Raw genomic sequence first — 22,014 nt, 5'->3', positions numbered from 1 at the left:
TCCACTTTACGGCTTCGCTTTTCAACTTACCCACCAACTCTGCAATGCGGGATTTCTGTCGTTCCCTTTCTTTCCGAAGCAATATGAGATCGGGGACTCCACCCACTGAAGATAGGGTGGGGAGACTGACAGAACACCAAAGTACAAATAGGGAATCACGAGGAGTAAAGACCAATAAAAATACGAACCTGTGAGGGACGATACATTTCTGCGAGCTTGCTCCAATTCGTTGCGGACTATAGCAAGTTCCGAACGAGACTCTCCTCGGCATTACCCAGCCGCTTTTCCTTCAGGCGACCCTCAGTTCACTTATTTCCATCTCGCCGCAGATAGTTCTTCTTCTCTATGACGAAGCTTAGCCTCCAACTTTAAAGACTTTGCTTTAAAGAATTGGTATAGAACATGGTTACAATGTTCGCTCCTCATCATCTATGTCACAAACACAAACATTATTATACCCAAGGGATCGGATATCGCGAAGAATACAATGTTCGTATCATAGAGAATCAGTACAAGGATTTACCTCTAAGACACGCTGCTGGGGAAAACCGTATTGGTACCCATCAGCTATGGCCATCATATCAGCAACAGAGGAGGGAGGGTCAACCACTAGGTTAGCTTCCGAAGCTCTCAGATTCTTCTCCCACATCTCAGCAACGCGGACTTCAGAAGACACTTGCATCATCTGACGAGTATAAGCGTCAGAATTCTTCTCACCAGGGACCACTGGGGCAGGGTTGGGACGAACATCAGATTTTTTCTTAAGCCAAGCCAAAATGGCATCTTCGCCTTCAGGCATTAGCGAGTAAGGGAAATCCTCTGAAGGAGATTCAACCGCAGACTTCCCTTTGGCTGTTCTCCCTCACTCCGCAAGTCTCGACATCACCAGCCTCAGTATGACCACCGTTTTCAGCCTGCTGACCGGTGGCATCTTCTTTACCAATATCCCAAGCACATCCCAATCATCATTTGGGGAAAGCAATGAGAAGTCTTCGGCAAGACCCATGGCAGCATTCACATCAAAGGATTCCCCCGCGGAATATATCCTACCAAAGAAAATTCAGGGGAAATAACGGGCAGAGTACCCACACCAACAATATTCGCCAACAGGGGCAGATCCACCCCCGCCAGTACCACCAACGGTAATATTACCCTCAGACTCACCATCACCACCCGCGGCAATTCTTCTTCACCATCACCACCCGCGACAACTTCTTCTTCACCATTACCACCTTCGTCATCAGGGTGAGAAGTGTCGGTACGCTCTTCTCCATCGGACATTTCTTCATCCTCAGCATACCCTTCGTTTACAGGACTCGTAACCTCCTCATAAACCTCAGCCTCACCGGTAACCACAGTAGAAGATTGTTTGGGTCCAAGTTTCTTCTTCTTCGACACCTACAAACCAGTACATCCCACAAAGGCTCATTTTTTCCCTCACTTCAAAAATGAAAATTATTTCAAGCAAGGAAAAAGGGGCAAATAGAATAGAGAATATAAGAAGAAACTATACCTTGGCAGCAGCAGCACTCTTCGTGGATGGGTAGCACCAGAACCCTCCTCCTCATCTCCATCAACGACATCAAGAGCGTAAGGAAAATTCATGCCCGCGAAATTCGGACGCCAAGGACAGAAATCTCCATAACGAGCAGGAGGAGTTTCACGAGGCTTGCTGTTTTCAGAAGGACGCCAACCGCGCGGACCAGGAATCCAACCATAAGCCCAAGGACCAACTACCTCAATAACAGTAGCATGCCATTCATAATCATGGTCACGCTTAATCCTTTCACGAGCAGGAAAGAGTTTCCGTTTAGCAGATCCCTCAGTACCAGGAACATACTTCAGCTTGGCATCACTCACCTCACTCAAAATACGAATTTCACCACGAGGAACAACAATGTTACGAAGACTAACACTCCACGGCTTACGGTTTCTACTGTTGACATAATCCCCAAAGGAACTGTTAAAATTCTGAGGAGTGTACCACTATCTCTCAGCAGGATTTGGAACATAGCAGGTCATCATAGTCTCTCCCTTGCTTCGCAGGTAACATTCCTTCAGTGCACGAAGATAATTCCCAGATAGTTGTGACACCAGAACGATTATGAGTGTTTGTGGAAGAGCCTTCGCGACTAGCCAGCACGTCATAATAAAAGGAGTCACCCGACTTATATAGGGGCAACATGAGACCCGCCTCGAAGGCTCCAACCGTAGTCAATATATGAAACTCGTCAAACTGATACTTAGCAAGGAGCTCGTAAGTGATATCATCGTCAGGGGCATAGAAGCAAACCTCAAAAGCTTGAAGCTCATGTTTTTCCTTGAACATCTAAAGATCAATATGCTTGAAAGTGACCTTCTTCTTACCAACTGAAATGTTGCGTATCACGGGGACAGTTTCTTCTTCGTCTGCGGAATCAGAAGTATGACTCAATTCCGAAGCTTTCCTTTTAGAAGGAAGATTTTTAGACGGATCAGCTCTCGACATAGTACCCTTGGAGTACTTCCCTTTGAAAGAAACCGTGGGAGGAGGCGGCAAAGATTTCTGCGGAGGCACTGAAGGATGAGCCGTAGAACGAAGGGGCGGAACATCCAATGTTTCATTTCGAGGAGGAGGAGCCCGCGTATTCCTAGAGTCATCACGAGGGGGAGCCTGCGTACTCCTAGAATCTTCACGAGGACGAGAAGGGGCACAGTTAACAGCATACCTAGACCCAGAAGGACCCTTCGGCACATCCCCTTTCCTAGTAGGCACAACCTTCGCACCAGAGGAAGATGAAACCCTATAACCCGAGGATCCGATTGCGAAGACTTGTAAGGACCTTCCCCAAGTGGAGATCTGTCAGAATCTCGACGCGGAGGGGATCTTGGCGGACTAGACGGCGGGGTTTGGTAAGGAGCCCGCGGACGATCATACATATCTACAAGGAAACACAAAAACAGTTTAGAGAAGAATACGAGGAGATCACTAAAGATCAAAAAAAAAAACCATAATTGATGGTTCATCCGGATAAACATTAAAAACCCTAAGAACTAAAAATAACCAGAAATACTCCATCAAACTCCAGGGATAATACTTAGATACAGACTCAAAGACTTTGTAAAAAAGAACAGGGGCAAGCATATATGCTTCGACGTGTGTGTTCTTCATCACAAAGCCAAGAATACAGCAGCAGGAAACAAACGGGTGGATACATAGATAAATCAATGATGAGCAGCTAATGAAAAACCCCATACCTGTATAGAAGAGGACGACAAGCACCAACCACAGTCGAAGAAAGGAGGATCGGAGATATCAAAAGCTAGTTGTCTTCAATACAGGGGCAACAACAATCGAGAGCGAAAGAGACAGAAAATTGGATGATGTTATCTTCCTCACAAGAATGACGATAATAAATGACTAAATAAGAAGAATAGAAAACAAAGAAAGGATGAACACTGACAAGAAGAGGATAAAAGTTTTTTTCACATTCTCTTTCCTATTTATGAAGCTAGAGAAGACAATAACTGTCCCTCGTACCAAGGAGCAGTTATGGGGAAAGTTAATGCAAAGTGGGAAACGTGCCCGTATTTATAGGGGAAGTTATTTTAGGAGAGATAAAACGTGTAGGACGACCTTTCTTCTTCTAAATTACAAAATTCTCCCAAGTCAGAAGAAGAGGGGCAAATTGTATGTACACCTTTCATCATCCACCACGTGTACAGAAAGAGACACGTGGAAGGCATGCAAAACAAGATATCAAAACATGATAACAAGCATCTCATCAAAAGATGCCACCGGTCAGCAGATCTGACGGTCAGGGACAGAGGATCACAGAGGTATGATGGCTTAGAGGAGCACCAGATAATACCCCTTGGGTGTTAATACACCCAATCCCGAGGAATATCCCAGATCAACGGCTGAGAGGAAGTTTTACTGACACAGATGTGACCAGACAAAGAGACACTTGTCTGGCACGAGCAGACATTCATCTACCCGCATTAAATACCAAAGATATATACACGTGTCAATCAGCTCGTGGAAGAGGCGAGGATAACCCTTCGTATTCAAGCTTAGGCCGCAGCATATGCCGAAGACCTCTGCGTAATGGGCACAAAGCACAAGAAGATAAGATTACAACGGCACCTCAGAAGTAGGACCCACGTTCCAACCTTATAAATACCCCTCTCCACTAAGAGAGAAGGGGTCGACCAATCCAGAGCAATTATAGGAGAATATAGGAGAGAGAAATAGGAAGAGTAAGTAATCCCCCTACTTCCGCAGACCTATGTATACTCTAAAGTCATTCGACTATCTTTGTAATCATTCAATACATAGTGAAACACCTGCCCCGTGGATGTAGGCATTAGTGCCGAACCACATAAATCTTTGTCTTATTTACATTTCAGCACTTTACATTCAGCGTTGAACTTCATGTGCTTTACATTTATGCTTGATTCTCTGTTTATTCCTTTATGCGAACATTATTTATGATAATATTCGACTAGACAATGCCAAGCTCGAAGGCTTTGAGTCGATGAATCGATATAATCATCCCCTTTACACATACGACGTATAATTTTAGAATTAGAATGTATGCGAATATTGTTTGTGAACACGTGGATGGCTTCATGATTTATGTGTTCACAATCTGATAATCATCATATAGCCTGGGATGACACTAATGATTTGCAGGTTCTATAAAGACTATTGCAGTTTTCTTTAAGTGCACCCATTCCAAGCTCTGGTATTTGTGCTTCTTGGTTACAACTTCATGTGGACGCCTAGTTCAATCCTAACACTGATGATGCAGGTAGAGGGAGGTTATCGTCATCGAGGAGTCAGATAATGCATACCGACCACTTGGTATTTCATATGTCTAAAATGAAGGGTATGCACCAATTTATCTACCGCCAGCATCATACTTTTCAGTACCTCCACCACCTGGACATAAGTATACTTCAATAATGGTGTTCCACCACCTCAACACCCTTACCGGCAGGTACCGGAAGATGATGACTCGTATTGTTGCGCGTTTATATATAGCTTTGTTTCTGTAATTTTTTTTGTTTTTTTTTTCTGTCGTCTCAATTAGTCTCAATAAAACTCTACCAAGTTCGGTGTTTCTATATATATATTTATATATTTGTTTTAATATTTGTAGTATGTCAGGATAATAATACTATGTCCACACCATATTCCAGTTGCTTTTTTACTATAAAATGTTTCTGCCGCATTAAAATCATTAAGTTTTCATTTCTTACAAATAAAAAGGGGATTTATCAAAAAAAAAAATCACTAAGTTTTATTGTTGGTTAGGCAATTCTTCGGGCGTTTGAAAAATTGCCTTATCAGCAATGATTCTAATTGCGGTTTGAGTAGTTTTATTTTTTATAGACTATGCATTGTTATTCAAAGGGGAGTTGGTGCCCAGCTTGTTGCTACCGACCAACAACTTTGTATAATTATTATTATTTAGAAACTATTATTGTTAAAATAAAAATAAAAAATTAAATGATTAAAGTAGTAACTATAAAACGTAGAATATTTCTGAATAAATTAAATAGAGCTTTTGGTTGGCAGCCTAGTAACAAGCTGAGCTCCAACACCTTTTTGAATAGCTATGCCTAATTTATGAAAAATATGTTTTACGGGCTATCAGGAGCTTCCCCAAAGGCACTTCATGCTGTCGTGATGGTTTGCGTGCTCAGCATCTGGTCGACGCAATCAGTGGGGCGGCAGCTGCTATTGCAGATGATTTACTTGTTTCGATTACTGGGGATGTCAATCTTTGGTTGGCTGGTAGGTGTCCTGCGGTTTTGGGAGAGTTTATTGCTAGTGCACCTTTAACCCCTTTACTTAAACCTGGAGGTGGTATTAGGCCCATTGCAGTTGGTACAGTTTGGCGCAGATTGGTCTCGAAAGTAGCTGCTGTCTCGGTTGGTAAGGATATGTCTACTTATTTGGGCGATTACCAATTCGGGGTTGGTATTCCTGCTGGTGGGGAAAGTATTTTACATGCTGTAAATCGCCTACTGGAGATGAATGGTCACTCAGAGAAAATGTCAATGATGCTCATTGACTTTTCCAATGCCTTCAACATGGTGAGCAGATCGCAGCTCATCAAAGAGGTTCGCCTTCATTGTCCAGGTATTTCTCGTTGGGTAGAATTTTGTTACTCGAGGCCTGCCAAACTCTACTATGACCATTATATTTTGTCATCTGCACTTGGAGTTCAGCAAGGTGACCCCCTCGGTCCTCTGCTCTTTGCATTGACACCTCACCCCCTAGTGAAGACTATTGCTTCTCAATGCAAACTTGAATTGCACGCTTGGTACTTGGATGATGGTACAATTATTGGTGATACATTAGAGGTAGCTAAGGCTCTGAGCATAATAGAAACGGAAGGACCACGCAGGGGTTTACATCTTAATGTAAAGAAAACCGAAGTATTTTGGCCTTCTACTGACCCCAGAAGCACAGCTGACGGAGTTTTCCCCGCGGATATTGGTAGACCTTCTAATGGTGTTAAACTATTGGGTGGACTGGTGAGTCTGGATTTGAACTTTATCAGTGATATGATGTTGAGCAGGGTAAATAAGACTGTTCAATTGATGTCTGCTATCAAGAAACTCAAAGACCCTCAAAGTGAGATGCTATTACTTCGCAATTGCACTGGAGTTTCTAGATTGTATTTTGCAATGCGTACTACCAATCCTGCAGCCTTACAATCTGCCACTGCCCTTTTTGATGATCACTTACTTAAGTACTTGAGACTTCTCATCACTGGTGATGGTGCGGGGTTTGGTCCTCTACAGCAGCGACTATCTACCTTTCCCATCAAAGATGGTGGACTTGGCATTTACAACATGGCTGACAATAGCGCCTATTGTTACCTTGCTTCTCAGTGTCAGACTACTTCGGTACAAAAGGTGATCCTTGGTAATTCATTCTCAACTGAAAAAGGCTCTGCTTATCAGTTTGCACTACAGAATTTTGCTCAGGTATGTGGCTTGCCTTCTACATACTGTGTTGATGATACTTCCCCCCCATCCATGCACTCCCTGGCAGTCACTTATTTTGATGCAGTTAAGAAGCAAATCCCAGACCAATTTTCTATGTCCGCAAGAGATTCCATCCTGTGGCAGTGAAACCGTATCAAGCATGCACAAGATTATTTAATGGATGTACCCATCATTGGGCTTAATCAGTGCCTTGGACCTAGACATTTTAGAGCTGTACTTTGCTATCGTCTTGGTATCCCATTGTTTGTTGAGAATGGCTTGTGCCCAAGTTGTAATAAAATCATGGACATCTTTGGTGATCATGCACTTCATTGTGCTAAGGATATAGGCCCCAAGTTTCGACATGATATTGTTCGTGATGTAGTCGTCGACATTTGCTTCAAAGCTAGTGTGCCTGCTCGTAAGGAAGTTTCTTTGGGATTTCTGACGAATGATGACAAAGAGCTGAAACCTGATGATATTCTTGTGCTTAACTGGGAAGACGGAAAGGATGTTTGTATGGATGTCACTGGTGTTTCGCCCTTCGCAGGTGATGGAATTCGCTCTTTCGTCCCATGGAAAGCTATATCTAATGCGGTTTCACGTAAACACTCTAAATACTTGGACAAGTGTATTTCACATGGCCATGGATTGAGTGTTTTGGCTTTCTCTACTCTAGGAGAGTTGGGTGAGGATACTTTGTGTTTTTTCAAGCGTCTGAAGAATTGTTTAGTTAGTAACGACGTTAGTGGTGGTTTTGGTAGCTTTATTTTTCATAGATTAGGCGTTGCTATTCAAAAAGGTGTTGGAGCCCAGCTTGTTGGTAGGTTACCAACCAAAAGCTTTGTATAATGTTTATTAATTGTGTAATCATAAAGAATAAATATGAATTAAAAAAAATAATAATAAAATAAAATAAAAAGGATATTTTAGGTTGTTGTCCTTCAAATTAGTCATGTAGAAATAAAATCTTGGATGAAATAGTATTTTAGAGATGCTTGTACATTTAAACAGTATTTTTTTTGCTAGTCTTTTAGACACATGAATTCAAAATTATGGGTCATTCAACCAATTTAATCTATAATCAATTATTGTTGACTAAAGTCAAGTAGTGAGATGTGTCCATATTAGTCGACAAATACACCTATGCCTGTCTGTTGTAAAGCACTGGATAATAATTTCTATTCAAGACAATTTCCGACAACAATTATATCGTTTCTCGGTTTGTTATTATATTTTTCCATTTTTTTTAGATAAAGTCATTAGTATTTCCTCAGTTGACAAACAAATTCAACAGTCGAAAAGAAGATGATGAGATTAGGATTTCGAAAGACCTTGAAACTGAAAGAAATTTCCTTGACTAGTTCTAAATCGAAGGAATTCTGTACTAGAATCTATGAAGGAGTCCCAAAAGAAAGAGTAGATTGTGTTGTAATTGGAGCTGGAGCTGTAGGAATAGCTGTAGCTAGAGAACTTGCCTTGAAAGGTAGAGATGTTTTGGTAATTGAATCTGGTTCAACTTTTGGTACCGGAACTAGTTCTCGGAATAGTGAAGTCATTCATGCCGGAATTTATTACCCTCGCAATTCTCTCAAGGTATGCTTCTGACTTCTCGATTATTTTTTACGCATTTCTTAAATCCTAAATCCGAACCTGCTTGCATATTATTAATCTTAGGAAGTCAATAACATCCAGCTCTTTTACTAGGCAGATTTTTGTGTAAGAGGGAGGAAATTGCTTTATAACTATTGTGCTGATCATGAGGTTCCTTACAAACAAATTGGGAAACTTATAGTTGCTACCAGAACTTCAGAGATTCCAAAGTTGGTAGATCTTCAGAATCATGGAACAGAAAATGGGGTTGAAGGATTAAGGATGATAGATGGCACAGAAGCCATGCGGATTGAACCGGAATTACAATGTGTGAAAGCTTTGCTATCCCCGGTTTCGGGGATAGTTGATTCACATTCCCTAATGCTATCTTTAGTGGTATGTCAAACCAACTGCTTTAATTGCATATATCTAAAGTGTTTCATAAAGCATATGAAACTATCCATAAAAACAGCAGCATATGCTTGAGTTGAGGATGTCTAAATGAAATTTGTTTGTGTGAAATGATAGACTTTACTCAAAAGGACTATCCAGCCTAAATGCTTGAGTTGAGAATGTCGAAATGAAATTTGTTTGTGTGAAATTTGGTTTTTGTTGCTATCTTTTTAGTTATATGAACTGCACTATTACAGGGATTTTCACATGGATGCGGGTGTCCAGGGGGAAGCTGAAAATTTTGGAGCAACGTTCTCTTACAATACTGCTGTAATTGGTGGGCATCTCAGAGAAAAACAAATTCATATTCATATTTCTGAGAGCAAGAATCTTGAAGGGTGTTCACCTCCATTGCGACCAGAACTTATAGTCATTCCAAAGCTTATAGTGAACTCAGCAGGTCTGAGTGCTCCATTGGCTGCAAAAAGATTTGATGGCATGAAAAGTAGTTGTATCCCTGCGTCTTATTATGCCCGTGGTTGTTACTTCTCTCTAACCAATATAAGTACATCTCCTTTCAAGCATTTAATTTATCCTATCCCGGAGGATGGTGGTCTTGGAGTTCATGTTACACTAGACTTGGATGGTCGCGTTAAGTTTGGACCAGATGTTGAGTGGATTGATGGCATTGACGATACATCAAGCTTCTTAAACAAGTATGGATTCTCTCTTTTCTACCTCAGTTACACTTTTCTTTTAGAATTGCATTCCCTAAACACTATCGAACTCAACAGTTACATTTCTATTCCAGGTTTGACTATTCTGTCTCTGCAAAACGCGCAGAATCTTTTTATCCGGAGATAAGGAAGTACTACCCTAGTCTGGTGGATGGGTCTCTGGAAGCAGGTTATGCAGGGCTCAGGGCAAAGCTTTCTGGTCCTGGACAGGCTCCAGTTGATTTTGTAATACAGGTACTCCCTCATCTCTCTCTTTATCTCTATGGAAGGTTATAGATTTCAGGCTATGACCATTGACCACTCATTGTGAAAGCAGGGAGAAGATATACATGAGGTACCTGGACTTGTAAACCTGTTTGGAATAGAGTCACCTGGTCTAACCTCTTGTATGGCGATCGCAGAACACATTGCTTCCAAGTACAGCTGAGAGCCTGAAGTCATGGCTGTTTTTCAAATGTATGGGTTTCTTTGGGAAGTTCTTTTTTTCAGCAAGCCTAATGGCAACTGCAAGATGAAACTTAGCTTATATAAAGACAACTCTGTTTATTGATGTTTAGAAAATCTCTCAAAACTAAACACAAGCTCTAATCTTGCTCATATGATCAACCACAACTTTGGTGATCATATATATAGAACTATGAATTCCTTTTCCTATTCCTATTACCTTATTACATGTCTTTCCTTTTCTTAGAACTAGATGACTTCTAATTCCCTTAGGATTACATCAATTTCCTAATCTTGTCCTAACCAGCTTGTTAGTGACTTCTATGTTGAAGTTTAGCCAACATTCTCCCCGTTAAGCTTCAACCTTACCTGTGACATATCTTGTACTCCAATCAATTGTCTCATTTCTTCAAACTTGATCCGAGCTAATGCCTTTGTCAATATATCTGCTTTCTGCTCAGTTCCTGGTATGTGTTCAACGTTAATGACCTCCTTCTCGATGCATTCTCGTATGAAATGATACCTTTTGTGAATGTGTTTCTTCTTCCCATGAAACACTGGATTTTTAGTGAGTGCAATTGCAGACTTATTATCAATCTTGATGAGAACTTTTTCAGGTTCTCTTCCTTTGATTTCACCCAACAGTTCTTGAAGCCATATTGATTGTTTAGCTGCTTCTGTTGCAGCCATAAACTCAGCTTCATAGGATGAGAGGGCTACAGTGTCTTGCTTCTGTGAACACCATGTAATAGGTGCTTCTCCTAGATAAAATATATGACCAGTTGTACTTTTTCCATCATCTTGGTCAATATTATGACTGCTGTCACTATACCCAACAATTCCTTTTGATCCTCCTCGACCATACTTCAATCCATAGCTGATTGTTCCTCTTAGATATCTCAATATCTGCTTTATTACATCACCATGAGACTTGCGTGGACTCTGCATATAACGGCTTGCTACTCCCACAGAGAAAGCCAAGTCTGGTCTTGTGTGTAACAAGTATCTAAGGCATCCAACATTTCTTCTATAACTCGTTGGATCAATCTCAGCTTCTTCTTGTGCCTTTGAAACTTTAAGTCCAAACTCCATTGGTATCTTAGTTGGATTACAAGTTTCAAGTCCTGCTTCTTTCAGAATTCTCCTTGCATAAGCTTCTTGTTTAATCTGAATCCCATCTACTCCTTGATGGACTTCTATGCCAAGGTAATAAGTGAGTTTTCCGAGGTCTGACATCTCAAAATTTGATGACATTTCTCTCTTGAACTCATTGATCACCTTAAGGGAGTTGCCAGTCAAAAATAGATCATCTACATAGACTGCAATCACAAGAAGCGTTCCCTTTTCTTCTCTTTTGTATACTGATGTTTCTTTAGAGCACTTAACAAATCTGATTTCTCTTAAGATTTGATCTAACTTTGTATTCCAGACTCGAGGAGCTTGTCTTAGACCATATAGAGCTTTTGATAACTTATAAACCTTATGCTCTTGTCCTTTTACTTCAAAACCTTCTGGTTGTTCAACATACACATCTTCTCGCAATTCACCATGTAAGAATGTTGTCTTAACGTCTAAGTGGTGAATTTCCCATGAGTTTGATGCTGCTTCTGCTATCAAGAGACGAATTGTCTCTAGTCTGGCAACTGGTGCGAAAACTTCATCAAAGTCTATGCCTGATTCTTGAACGTATCCCTTAGCTACAAGTCTTGCCTTATATTTGTTGACAGTACCATCAGCATTCCGTTTTATTTTGAAAATCCACTTAAGACCAATCACTTTTACCCCACCTGGCTTATCAACTAGAAACCAAGTCTTGTTTCTGTTGATTGAGATAATTTCTTCTCTACATGCTTGTGTCCATTTAGTCGAGACCTTTGCTTCCTGAAAATTCCTTGGTTCATCATTAACAGAAAGTAGCATAATCTCACATTCTTCTGCAGCTTGAAGAACATAATCCTCCAGATACTGTGGCTTTTGTATCTGTCTTGTTGATTTTCGCAGTGGAATGGGTTGAGTTATTTCATTGATCTCTTCTTCTTCTTCTTCGTTATTCTCAGTGGTTTCATTATTCTCTTCTTCTTCTTGATTAACATCATTGTTTCCATTGGTATTGATGATTATGGGTCCTTCGACTTCATCAATTACTTGACCCCATCTCATGTGAAACATTCCTGGATCCCTACTTGGTCCATCATTAGTTTCTTTCCAGTTCCAGTTTGCTTTTTCATCGAATACCACATCTCGACTCACTATCACTCTTTTCGTTGTTGGATTGAATAATCTGTAAGCTTTGGATCCAGGCTCAATTCCTAGATTCACAAGAGTCTGAGATCGATCATCCAGTTTCTTAAGAGTTGCAGAATCAACTTTTGCGTATGCTTTGCAACCAAACACTCTTAAATGATCTATGTTTGGTTTTCTCTTTCGCAAGCTTTCATATGGAGTCATGTCTTTCAGAGCTTTCGTAGGTATCCTGTTTATTAGGTATGTGGAGTGTCGTACAGCTTCTCCCCATAGATAATTAGGTACCTGCATAGCCTTTAAAGAACTTCTTGTCATCTCCATTAGAGTCCTGTTTCTCCTCTCCACCACTCCATTTTGTTGTGGTGTATATGGTGTAATAGGACCACATAAATCAGCATGAAGAAGCTCTAATGGCTTTGAGGCTCTGAATGTTGTTGCTTTTGGAAAACCTTGACGCGTTTGTTTCCCAACTAAACATGATTCACGGATCCTTGTTTCATCGTTTATCTGTGGTAGCCCTCGAACCATCTTGTTCTGAGACATAGTTTTTAAGGTTCTGAAACTTATGTGTCCTAACCTTGCGTGCCACTTCCATGTCTGATCTTCCAGTCTCATATTCAAACACAATGGCCTTCCAATCATGAGACTTATCTTGTAGAGTCTATTCTGTGAGCGTGAGACTCTAACTAAAAGTCTTCCACTTGGGTCATGAACTGTTAGATAATCTTGTCGCATTCTAACATCACATCCAACTTCTGTAGCTTGTCCTAAACTTAGAATGTTGCTTTGTAAGTTTGGGATGAAGTAGATGTTTGTGACAAGCTTCTGTTCTCCGGTCTTGCTCTGAAATAGAATTGATCCTTTCCCTTCAATTTCTACAGAAGATCCATCCCCAAACTTCACTTGTCCTTTGATTTTCTCATTGAGTTCAGAAAAGTAGTATCTCTTACCAGTCATGTGATTGCTGGCTCCATTATCTAAATACCAGATTCCTTCTTCTCCATCCTTTGATTCGTATTTCTTTGGTATTAGTTTCCCTTCGTTTAAGAATACAACTTCGTGCATAAAAAGAGTTGTATCTGCTTCCCTTGTTTCATTCTTGTTTGTTTCTTCCATCTTTTGTATTCTTTCAGGGCATACAGAGGAGAAGTGTCCTGGTTTATCACATCCGTAACAAATAATGTTTGATCTATCCTTCTTTTCTTTCCCTTGGTTTTGATCATTCTGACTTGTTGTTCTATCTTGTGAGTTAAACCTTCCTCCCCTTCCTCGGCCTCTGTTTCCTCTACCACCTCTTCCACGACCTCTTCCTCTTGTCGCAGAGTTTTGTTGGTAAGAGTTTGTGTACAAGAGTTTTCGTTGAGTTTCTCCATTGTTTTCTTCATCAAGGATTCTTTCTTCATATGCTTTCAATCTTCCAATTATATCTTCATAGTTAGTCTTCTTTAAATCTAAGACTTGTTCGAGAGAAGCCATGATATGAATATACTTGGATCTTGGTAAACTATTGAGAAACTTCTTTACCAGTTTATCTTCATCAATGGATTGTCCAAGTGACGCAGCTTTTGAGGCTATCTCTGATAGATTTCCTGCAAAGCTATCAATAGTATCAGTGTCTTTCATCTTCACTCTTTCAAATTTAGACATTAAGGTTTGCAGACGGGCTTCTTTAACTCGATCAGCTCCGAGATTACGTGCCTTTATTGCATCCCAAATTTTCTTTGAAGTTTCCTGTTCACCAACTTGTAGAACAAGACATTCTGGTATTGCTTGAAAGAGTAATCCAATGGCAACATTGTTTTCGTCTGGGTCCAATGTACCAGGATCAATTGTTTCCCAAACTTTGTAGATTTTCATCAGTACCTTCATTCTCATGGCCCATACTGTGTAGTTTGTGGCGTTGAGGATTGGAACTTTTATTGATGGTGGTGTGAACTGTTTTGCACCCACAATGGTGGTTTCGTTTTCCATGGCTCAGAAACAAGCTCTGATACCAATTAATGGCAACTGCAAGATGAAACTTAGCTTATATAAAGACAACTCTCTTTATTGATGTTTAGAAAATCTCTCAAAACTAAACACAAGTTCTAATCTTGCTCATATGATCAACTACAACTTTGGTGATCATATATATAGAACTATGAATTCCTTTTCCTAGTCCTATTACCTTATTACATGTCTTTCCTTTTCTTAGAACTACATGACTTCTAATTCCCTTAGGATTACATCAATTTCCTAATCTTGTCCTAACCAGCTTGTTAGTGACTTCTATGATTATTGCTTCTTTTTGCAGCACCGAAATGAAAGGCGTGGGCTTGGAGGAATATTTTTTGATGATCTTAATGACTATGACCAAGAGATGCTTCTTTCCTTTGCCACCGGTAGCTGATCAAGGACTCTACATACATATAACAAATACATATTATGCAATCCCAGATCACATTATTTATTTTTCTACTACTCATGCCCAGCTCATTCATACAATTATTACACTGTGTTGAAACTGCAGAATGTGCAAACTCCGTTGTACCTGCATACATACCCATTATAGAAAAAAGGAAAGATACACCATTCACCGATCAGAATAAAGAATGGCAGCAATTGCGGAGGGGACGATATGTAGAATTCAACTTGGTAACCATGCTAACTTCTTTCGTACCTTTCTCTGAAACGTCTATGCGAACAAGGCAAACAAATCACTGTAACAAATTTTAGCTTGGTATTTGACTAACACCATTGAGTTATGTTGAATGTGTGATAGGTTTATGACCGTGGTACAACATTCGGACTGAAGACAGGGGGCAGAATTGAGAGCATTCTCGTTTCCCTCCCACAAACAGCACGATGGGAATATGACCATGTATGTGAACTTCATGACCATTTCAGTTGTTTATTTAGTTAGTCTGAAGTAGTGTACAAACCCATTAGCATAGAATGTAAATAACAATCTATTGCTTTTGACAGAAACCTGAGGAGGGTAGTGAAGAATGGAAACTGCTAGATGCATGCATCAATCCAAAGGAGTGGATTTGATTTAATGTCTATGAAAAGGATCTCTCTCTAGATCTCCACCAGTTCTTTTGTTGTTGTTTTTTGTCAATTTTTTTGATGGGTTTTGGCTTGGCTGGGCCGTTGTAGTTGTACTGTAGAGATAGGTAGAAATTACTGTAATTTTTTTCTAAGTTAATTAGGTTGGTTGTATTTATTTCTCAAAGCTGTTACTAGTTAGCATAACTGAAGTACCTGGTAAAAATAGTGCATTTTTCTTCTGACAACCTGTCTCGTGGGTTTTGTAAGATATCTGGTGGAGCCTTGTGAGAAGTAAAAATGAACTAGTGCTTGCTCAGTGAGTGAGGCTGCTAAAATGTGGCAAATGAACTCACATTGGGGAGCTGAGTTGTTCCCTGAAAGCCTTAATTGCATGTCAAATCTTTATCTCTAGACAAAGTGAAGGCACTACGATTACTAAACTCTTTGTGGGTGAGAGGTGGATGGGTGGGGAAATCATTTTTGGCGCCAAAGACAGAAGTATTGGCGGGGAATAACAACAAGAGTCGTGATTTCCAAGGGTGGGTGGGTTATGTACTTATGTCGGGAAAGAAGTGGAATTCATTTTACTTCGAACATCAAAGAGTGGAGACCGACTGAGGAGGTTGGAGATGGAAATGGAAATGGAGCAATTACTGAACATGGGTTTCACTCGAGACCAGGCATCTCAAGCTTTAGCCGCCACCGGTGGCAAATGCACTCTCAAAGCCACCGAATGGATCCTCAACAGCAACAACAGTAAATCTCTTCCTCTTCCTCCTCTTACAAACCCTAACCCTAACAATCCTCATTCTTCTTCTTCTTCTCCTCCCGTTCAACCCAAACTTAATCATTTCTTCCCTCCAAAATCTCAATCCAGCCCTAACAATGAAGAATCTCCATCTAATAATAAGCGTACCAAATTATTCCATTCCTCTCCCCCACAGCAATTTCCATCTCCTGCATCATCGTCTACTAAACAGAAACAAAAGCCTCTGGCTCCTCCTCATCAGCCTCTAGCTGAGCGGATGCGACCTAAAGGAATCGATGATGTCATCGGACAAGACCATCTTCTTGGTAAGAATTCGATTCTCAGGATTTCTTTAAATTCAGAGAGATTGCCTTCTATTGTCTTATGGGGTCCACCTGGTACTGGTAAGACATCCATTGCTAGAGCCATTGCGCATTCAGCTTCCTCTAATACTTATCGATTTGTTTCGTTATCTGCTGTTACTGCTGGTGTTAAGGATGTTAGAGAATCTGTTGATGAAGCTAGGAAATTTAAGAAGTGGAATAAAAGAACTGTATTGTTTATTGATGAAGTTCATAGGTTTAACAAAGCGCAACAAGATTCATTCTTGCCTGTTATTGAAGATGGTAGTATTGTGTTTATTGCGGCAACTACTGAGAACCCATCATTTCATTTGATTACCCCATTGTTGTCCAGATGTAGGGTTTTTACTTTGAATCCATTGCAGCCTGAAAACATTGTGACTTTGCTTAAGAGAGCTGCAAATGATTCGGAAAGGGGGTTAGTTAAAAGTGTGGGTGTGAGTGTAAGGGTGGAAGAAGAAGTTTTTGATTTTGTTTCTTTGAACTGTGACGGTGATGCCCGTGTGGCTTTGAATGCTCTGGAAATTTCTGCAACTATTGCTGCAGCACGGGTTAAGGGAAATGAAGAAAAGGCTGTCAAGGGTGGAGATCAAGATAATGAAACTTCTCTTGTTGTTATAGATGGGGAAGATGAGGTTGGTTCAAAGTCGATATCTGATGGAGCTGTTGTCTGCGTTGATGATGCTAAAGAAGCTTTTCAGTGTAAACACATTGCTTATGACAAGGCTGGGGAAGAACACTATAATCTTATCAGTGCACTTCACAAATCGATGAGAGGCAGTGATGCCAATGCAGCGATTTACTGGTTAGCTAGAATGTTAGAAGGAGGTGAAGAACCTCTTTACATTGCTCGACGACTCATTCGGTTTGCTTGTGAAGATGTTGGATTAGCAGATCCAACTACACTCAATCAGTCTGTTGCTTGTTACCAAGCTTGCCATTTTATTGGAATGCCAGAATGCAACGTGATCTTAGCACAATGTGTTGCTTACTTGGCTTTGGCTCCTAAGTCGGTTGCTGTTTACCAAGCGATAGGAGCTGCACAGAAGATGGTTAAAGAATCAGCAGGGCAGAATGAGGGAGTGCCTCTCCATTTGAGAAATGCACCAACGAAGCTAATGAAGGAGATCGGGTATGGTAAGGGTTATATTTACCCTCCCAGTGACCCATTATCTTCCGCATCGCAGACTTACTTGCCATCATCATTACAAGGCCATACATTTCTCAACTGGCAAGGCCTGAATCCGAAGTCCAACAGATGAACCGTTGTGCATTATCTCATTGGTAAAGCAGGTACCTAAAGCTTCTGCAGGATTGAGCCATTGAGGATGCAAACAGTTGTGGGAATCTATAATTGTAAAACAGCGCATCAGTCATGATCAAGAGAGTGAACCTGACTAGCAGTAAGGGAGTGGGATCGGTGGTGTTTTAGTTGCTCTGAGTTTCCTCCAATTGTACCAAGCAGTACTGTCCAGTATTTTGCTAAGTCGTCTTGTCAGTATACGTTTGCAAGTGATGGCGCGACTATTTTGAACAAGAAATCTGACCTTTGGATATGAAGTGCTTCTGCTTCTGGATAAGCAGAAATCAATTCAAGTCAGAAGCAAAAACAATTTGCTTCACTAAAAAAGCTAACTTTTTTGTTTCTAAAAGTCTTTTGAAATAATATCGGTAAACTATCTTGTTTTTTTTTTTACTTCCAGAGTCTAAAAGTTATTTCTCAATGTACATCCAAACAGGTTAAAGATCTGAGTAAAAGAATTTCATGCTATTATAGTAATGCTAACAGGTTTGAAGTTTCTCTCTTTCGTACGCATCTCATCATCTAACAACACTAAACCAAAGACACCAAAGACTCCAAAAATGTAACGAGACCAAACAAACAAGAGAACCCTGCTAAAGAGAAGAAACCACTTTCATCTTATCCAATACAAAACTTTGCTTGCTTGAACCAAACCACGGTAAGCCTGCTTGAGAACCAACTCGTTACAAATTCTAAGAACAAAAACTTGTCAAATTATGTTGATGTTTTGAAAGACAAGGAAATTGTACAGCAGTTCACCGCTTTCGATCTGTTTTCCACTTATATACAGGTCCAGTTATTGGAGAAACAGTCTCATACTCTCGAAGTTTGCGTTTCCGGCCTTTTTTCTGCTTTTAAAAATTTGATTTGTAACGAAATACAGATTAGAGATACATATGATCAACAAATGAAAATAAATAAAGAGATCTGAGATACCACTACCTGTAATTCCTTCTTGAAGGCCATGTCCATGTATAACTTTTCCAGGTCATTTGCCCTCTTTATACGAGCTTCCAGCTCTCTATAAGATGCTTCTGTTTTCCTACACATGGACCGCTTGAACATAAGTTTCAAGAAAATCGAGAGATAAATCTAGCTGTCCCCTATCGGTTAACAGCAGAGATATTCAAAATGTTATTGCCGCCCATACTAGCACACGCAAAATCAGCATAGCAGGAGTAGCGCTATCAGAAGGCATATTACCCATTTCCACAAAAGATTCGAACAAAAAGCATACAGTTCTACACCTCCGGGAATTCACTGCGGAGTTCTTTACCTTTTGATACAAGCAGGGATATTCTGAGAAGGCAACTTTCCACGCAGTGAGGAAGAACTTGATTGAATTTGTTTGGGCTCTTCCCTGAAAAAAATAATGATGAAGATCAAAAAGGACCCGGTCAAGCAGAAAAAGGTCCAAGAAAACATTCACAGTCTCTTACTTATCTAGATGTGTATAACAATTTGTCCTTTTCAGAGCTCTAGATGTGTATAACAATTTGTTCTTTTCAGAGCATCCACAATGGTGGATCCATAAAATAAAAAGAAGCTATATCTGGCTTTAGTTATGGCAGTCAACCAACCACAGTGGTGCAGGGTTTAAAACCCGTCCCACTATAAGAAAAAACACTAGAAAACAAATAATGCACCAGGGATGGTAGAAATCTGAATCTTATGGGGGGTTTTAAACTGAGCCTGGAGGTATCCACACCAGCTTGTTTATGGATGAGATTTAAACCTGACCAATGCCAGGCATAATTCAACCTGCATGTTTGGCCATTCCCTAATATGGGGTCTCCAATTGCCAAGAGAATAAAAGCCATCTCTTTTGAAATTAGTTTCTGTAAGTACGAAAGATTTGCTTTCTCAAGTTAACTCCAAGGCGACTTCCACTTTTATTTGATTAGTTTGCAGCAAGTTACAAACATGATTACTCTAAACAGATAAGGGAGGTTGGTGGGAAATGCTTTACCTGTCTCCGGCGTAGTAAACATGTCTGTTTAGTGGCTGATCACCAAGAGAGTGCAACATGGAACTTAACCTTCCAACTTTCTGTTGCAAAAAAGATGGAATTCAAGTGAAAAACATGAGACACAATTTTATTACTACTACATAACACACTCACAGAACATGTCAATTTTAAAGCACTTGCACCTTCTTCTCGCTTAAACTTTTCTGTAGGATGTACCCCATATCTTGGGTTTTCATCAGCATGAGTTCATCTTGAGTGTATCTGTTTGCGTTGCTTCTGGTGAAAACCTAACAATATCATTCCTGTTCTTTGTGTGCTTGAGATGTTGGTAAAAGAAAGAAAAAAGAACTAAAAAGTTAAAAGCACAACGGAAAACAAGTGTTTCTGGCTTACTCTGGTTTGTCTATTAACAGTCTTCGTTCTGATCATTTTATGGTAGAACTCATCTGGTTTCCGGAATGCAGCCTTCTCCCTGAGTTTCTACAGAGCCAGACAAAACATAAAACACAAAGCTAATAGACAAATTCAATTTTTCGACAACAATTATCTATCTTAGTATATCACTACCACAAAAAGAAAAACCGCTGAAACAACGCATTGATGGTATACCTGTAAATTCTGCTCCTTTAGGTGGTATGCCTTTGCACGCACTTGGTGGTCTTTGTGCTTTTCAAGGAGCCCAAATTTTTTTCTTGATAGCCTGAAAATTTGGAAAGCAAAAAATGAAGGTTGCGGATTACATTAAACAAGGTATAAAATTGATTAAGAAAGAGTAGTTACTCACGGCTGAGATCGTTCTTTATGAGCTTTTCTAGGAAGAGCATTCCTTATAGACGACATGGTTATGAGCAACTCAAGTCTCAAATTAATCAGTATCCCCGCACCACCCAAAAAAAAATTAAAAAAAAAATCTTCTGATTCACTGCAAGGTTTGACAAATAAAACAAAAGGTCAGCAAGATTAATCTTGTCAAGACAAATGAAGCAGGATGATGCAATAAAAGAGATGGAGATAGCAGTGTGTTCCATATGCAATCAATGCTAGCAGACCTTGAGAACTAAGGAACTCTACAAACCTTGGCTGATATTGAAACAACCCTCATTTTCTCAGAAGCCTAAAAATAACTTATGGACATATGGGCCGTTTTTCTCCTGTAAGAGGTACGAAACCTCCACAACATTACTATGTACAGTTGCAACAACATAGCAAAGAAACAACCTTTATTCTCCAACTTCCAAAGCAAGAGAAAGAGAAATAAACCCCACTACAACAAGCTAAAGCACTTAAAAACCTTATATTGAATTTTCTTCATTACAGAGTCGAATTAGAAAATTTATATCACTTTCATCACAGTTAAGCAATAGACTTAATTCTACAAAAAAAAAGGATACTGAAGGTAAATCTTAAAACCCTTTCATTCACCATGCATCATCATCGTCACCAATTACTGAAATTTAGAGATAGATTTTTAAAGTTTTTCAAACATGAAAAATTTACCGTTACAGAGCTCCTTCAACAATCTACACAAGTGGGGTTTAGATTGAAAACCTAAGTTTAACAGAGAATGCATGATGGTGAAAAAAATATCCTTACCTCTTTTGCTTCTTCGTCTCGCTCTCTCCGACTCTCCCCTCTCTCAAAGCCTCTTAATCGTCAGCCGAATCTCTTGTCCAGCAACATAATAGAGGTTCCTATGGGCATGGCAAAGCACCAAGTGCCACTTTTGCCACCACTATGGGCATGGTAAAGTACCGAATGGTGATCGGCAGCGGTCTGAGTAACGACCGCTCAGTACAGAGTAAATCTGATCCGACGACCATAAATTCTCCCATCTATAAATACCCAATTCTAATTTCATTTCAACTCGCACTTTCTTTCTATTTTTTATAGCTTTTTCAATTTCTCAAAATATGTATATGGCTCAGTTCATAGAAGAACAACATGCTTCCGAAAATCAAAGAGTTCAATACCGAGCTAATGTGCAAAATGAATAAGAAGAGCAAGAAGTGCAAGAGTTGCACGTCATCGCAATTTTAATACTACCTCCGTCCCTAATTAGATGACCTAGTTAAAATTTACTATTAAATTTAGAAATGATTTATCTTTCAAACTATACAGCGGATTTTCGTAAACTTCATATCATCGGAAAGCATTTTAAAACACCTATCTAATGAATATAAATATGTCTATCAAATTTTACATATTTC

General features: G+C 39.9%; 2 protein-coding genes and 2 pseudogenes across 3 annotated transcripts; 3 read left to right on the top strand and 1 right to left on the bottom strand.

Annotated features, from left to right (window-relative positions):
* The first annotated feature begins 8,245 nt into the window (after positions 1 to 8,245).
* On the top strand, positions 8,246 to 14,787 carry LOC113313279 (L-2-hydroxyglutarate dehydrogenase, mitochondrial-like). 2 transcript variants are annotated; one of them, XM_026562029.1, is made up of 6 exons: positions 8,246 to 8,580; positions 8,692 to 8,973; positions 9,256 to 9,686; positions 9,782 to 9,941; positions 10,024 to 10,163; positions 14,689 to 14,787. In XM_026562029.1, exons 1-5 carry the CDS (start codon positions 8,293 to 8,295, stop codon positions 10,132 to 10,134), a joined length of 1,272 nt encoding a protein of 423 aa, XP_026417814.1. In that variant the 5' UTR covers positions 8,246 to 8,292; the 3' UTR covers positions 10,135 to 10,163; positions 14,689 to 14,787. The 2 variants fall into 2 exon arrangements, with proteins under 2 accessions (XP_026417814.1, XP_026417815.1); XM_026562030.1 differs by lacking the exon at positions 14,689 to 14,787 and having other exon boundaries at positions 10,024 to 10,361.
* LOC113312901 (oxygen-dependent coproporphyrinogen-III oxidase, chloroplastic-like) lies at positions 10,147 to 15,664 on the top strand. The gene is made up of 5 exons (XM_026561632.1): positions 10,147 to 10,152; positions 14,689 to 14,776; positions 14,905 to 15,029; positions 15,157 to 15,255; positions 15,360 to 15,664. The coding sequence occupies exons 1-5, from the start codon at positions 10,147 to 10,149 to the stop codon at positions 15,426 to 15,428; spliced, it is 387 nt and encodes a 128-aa protein (XP_026417417.1). The 3' UTR covers positions 15,429 to 15,664.
* A 296-nt stretch (positions 15,665 to 15,960) lies between these two features.
* Positions 15,961 to 18,223, top strand: LOC113308116 (annotated as a pseudogene).
* Positions 18,224 to 18,386: 163 nt separating this feature from the next.
* Positions 18,387 to 21,426, bottom strand: LOC113308614 (annotated as a pseudogene).
* Positions 21,427 to 22,014: the final 588 nt, after the last annotated feature.

Source organism: Papaver somniferum, chromosome 9, assembly GCF_003573695.1.
Source record: "Papaver somniferum cultivar HN1 chromosome 9, ASM357369v1, whole genome shotgun sequence".
Taxonomy (NCBI): Eukaryota; Viridiplantae; Streptophyta; class Magnoliopsida; order Ranunculales; family Papaveraceae; genus Papaver; species Papaver somniferum.
This window is presented reverse-complemented; position numbering and strand designations above follow the sequence as displayed.

Excerpts from the sequence above, each read along its gene's own strand:
- LOC113312901 (XM_026561632.1), top strand. Across the intron at positions 15,030-15,156 it reads GATATGTAGAATTCAACTTG|GTTTATGACCGTGGTACAAC; the intron begins GTAACCATGCTA and ends AATGTGTGATAG. Across the intron at positions 15,256-15,359 it reads CACGATGGGAATATGACCAT|AAACCTGAGGAGGGTAGTGA; the intron begins GTATGTGAACTT and ends TGCTTTTGACAG.
- LOC113313279 (XM_026562029.1), top strand. The coding sequence starts at position 8,293 with ATGATGAGATTAGGATTTCGAAAGACCTTGAAACTGAAAGAAATTTCC. Across the intron at positions 8,581-8,691 it reads ACCCTCGCAATTCTCTCAAG|GCAGATTTTTGTGTAAGAGG; the intron begins GTATGCTTCTGA and ends CTCTTTTACTAG. Across the intron at positions 9,942-10,023 it reads CAGTTGATTTTGTAATACAG|GGAGAAGATATACATGAGGT; the intron begins GTACTCCCTCAT and ends TTGTGAAAGCAG.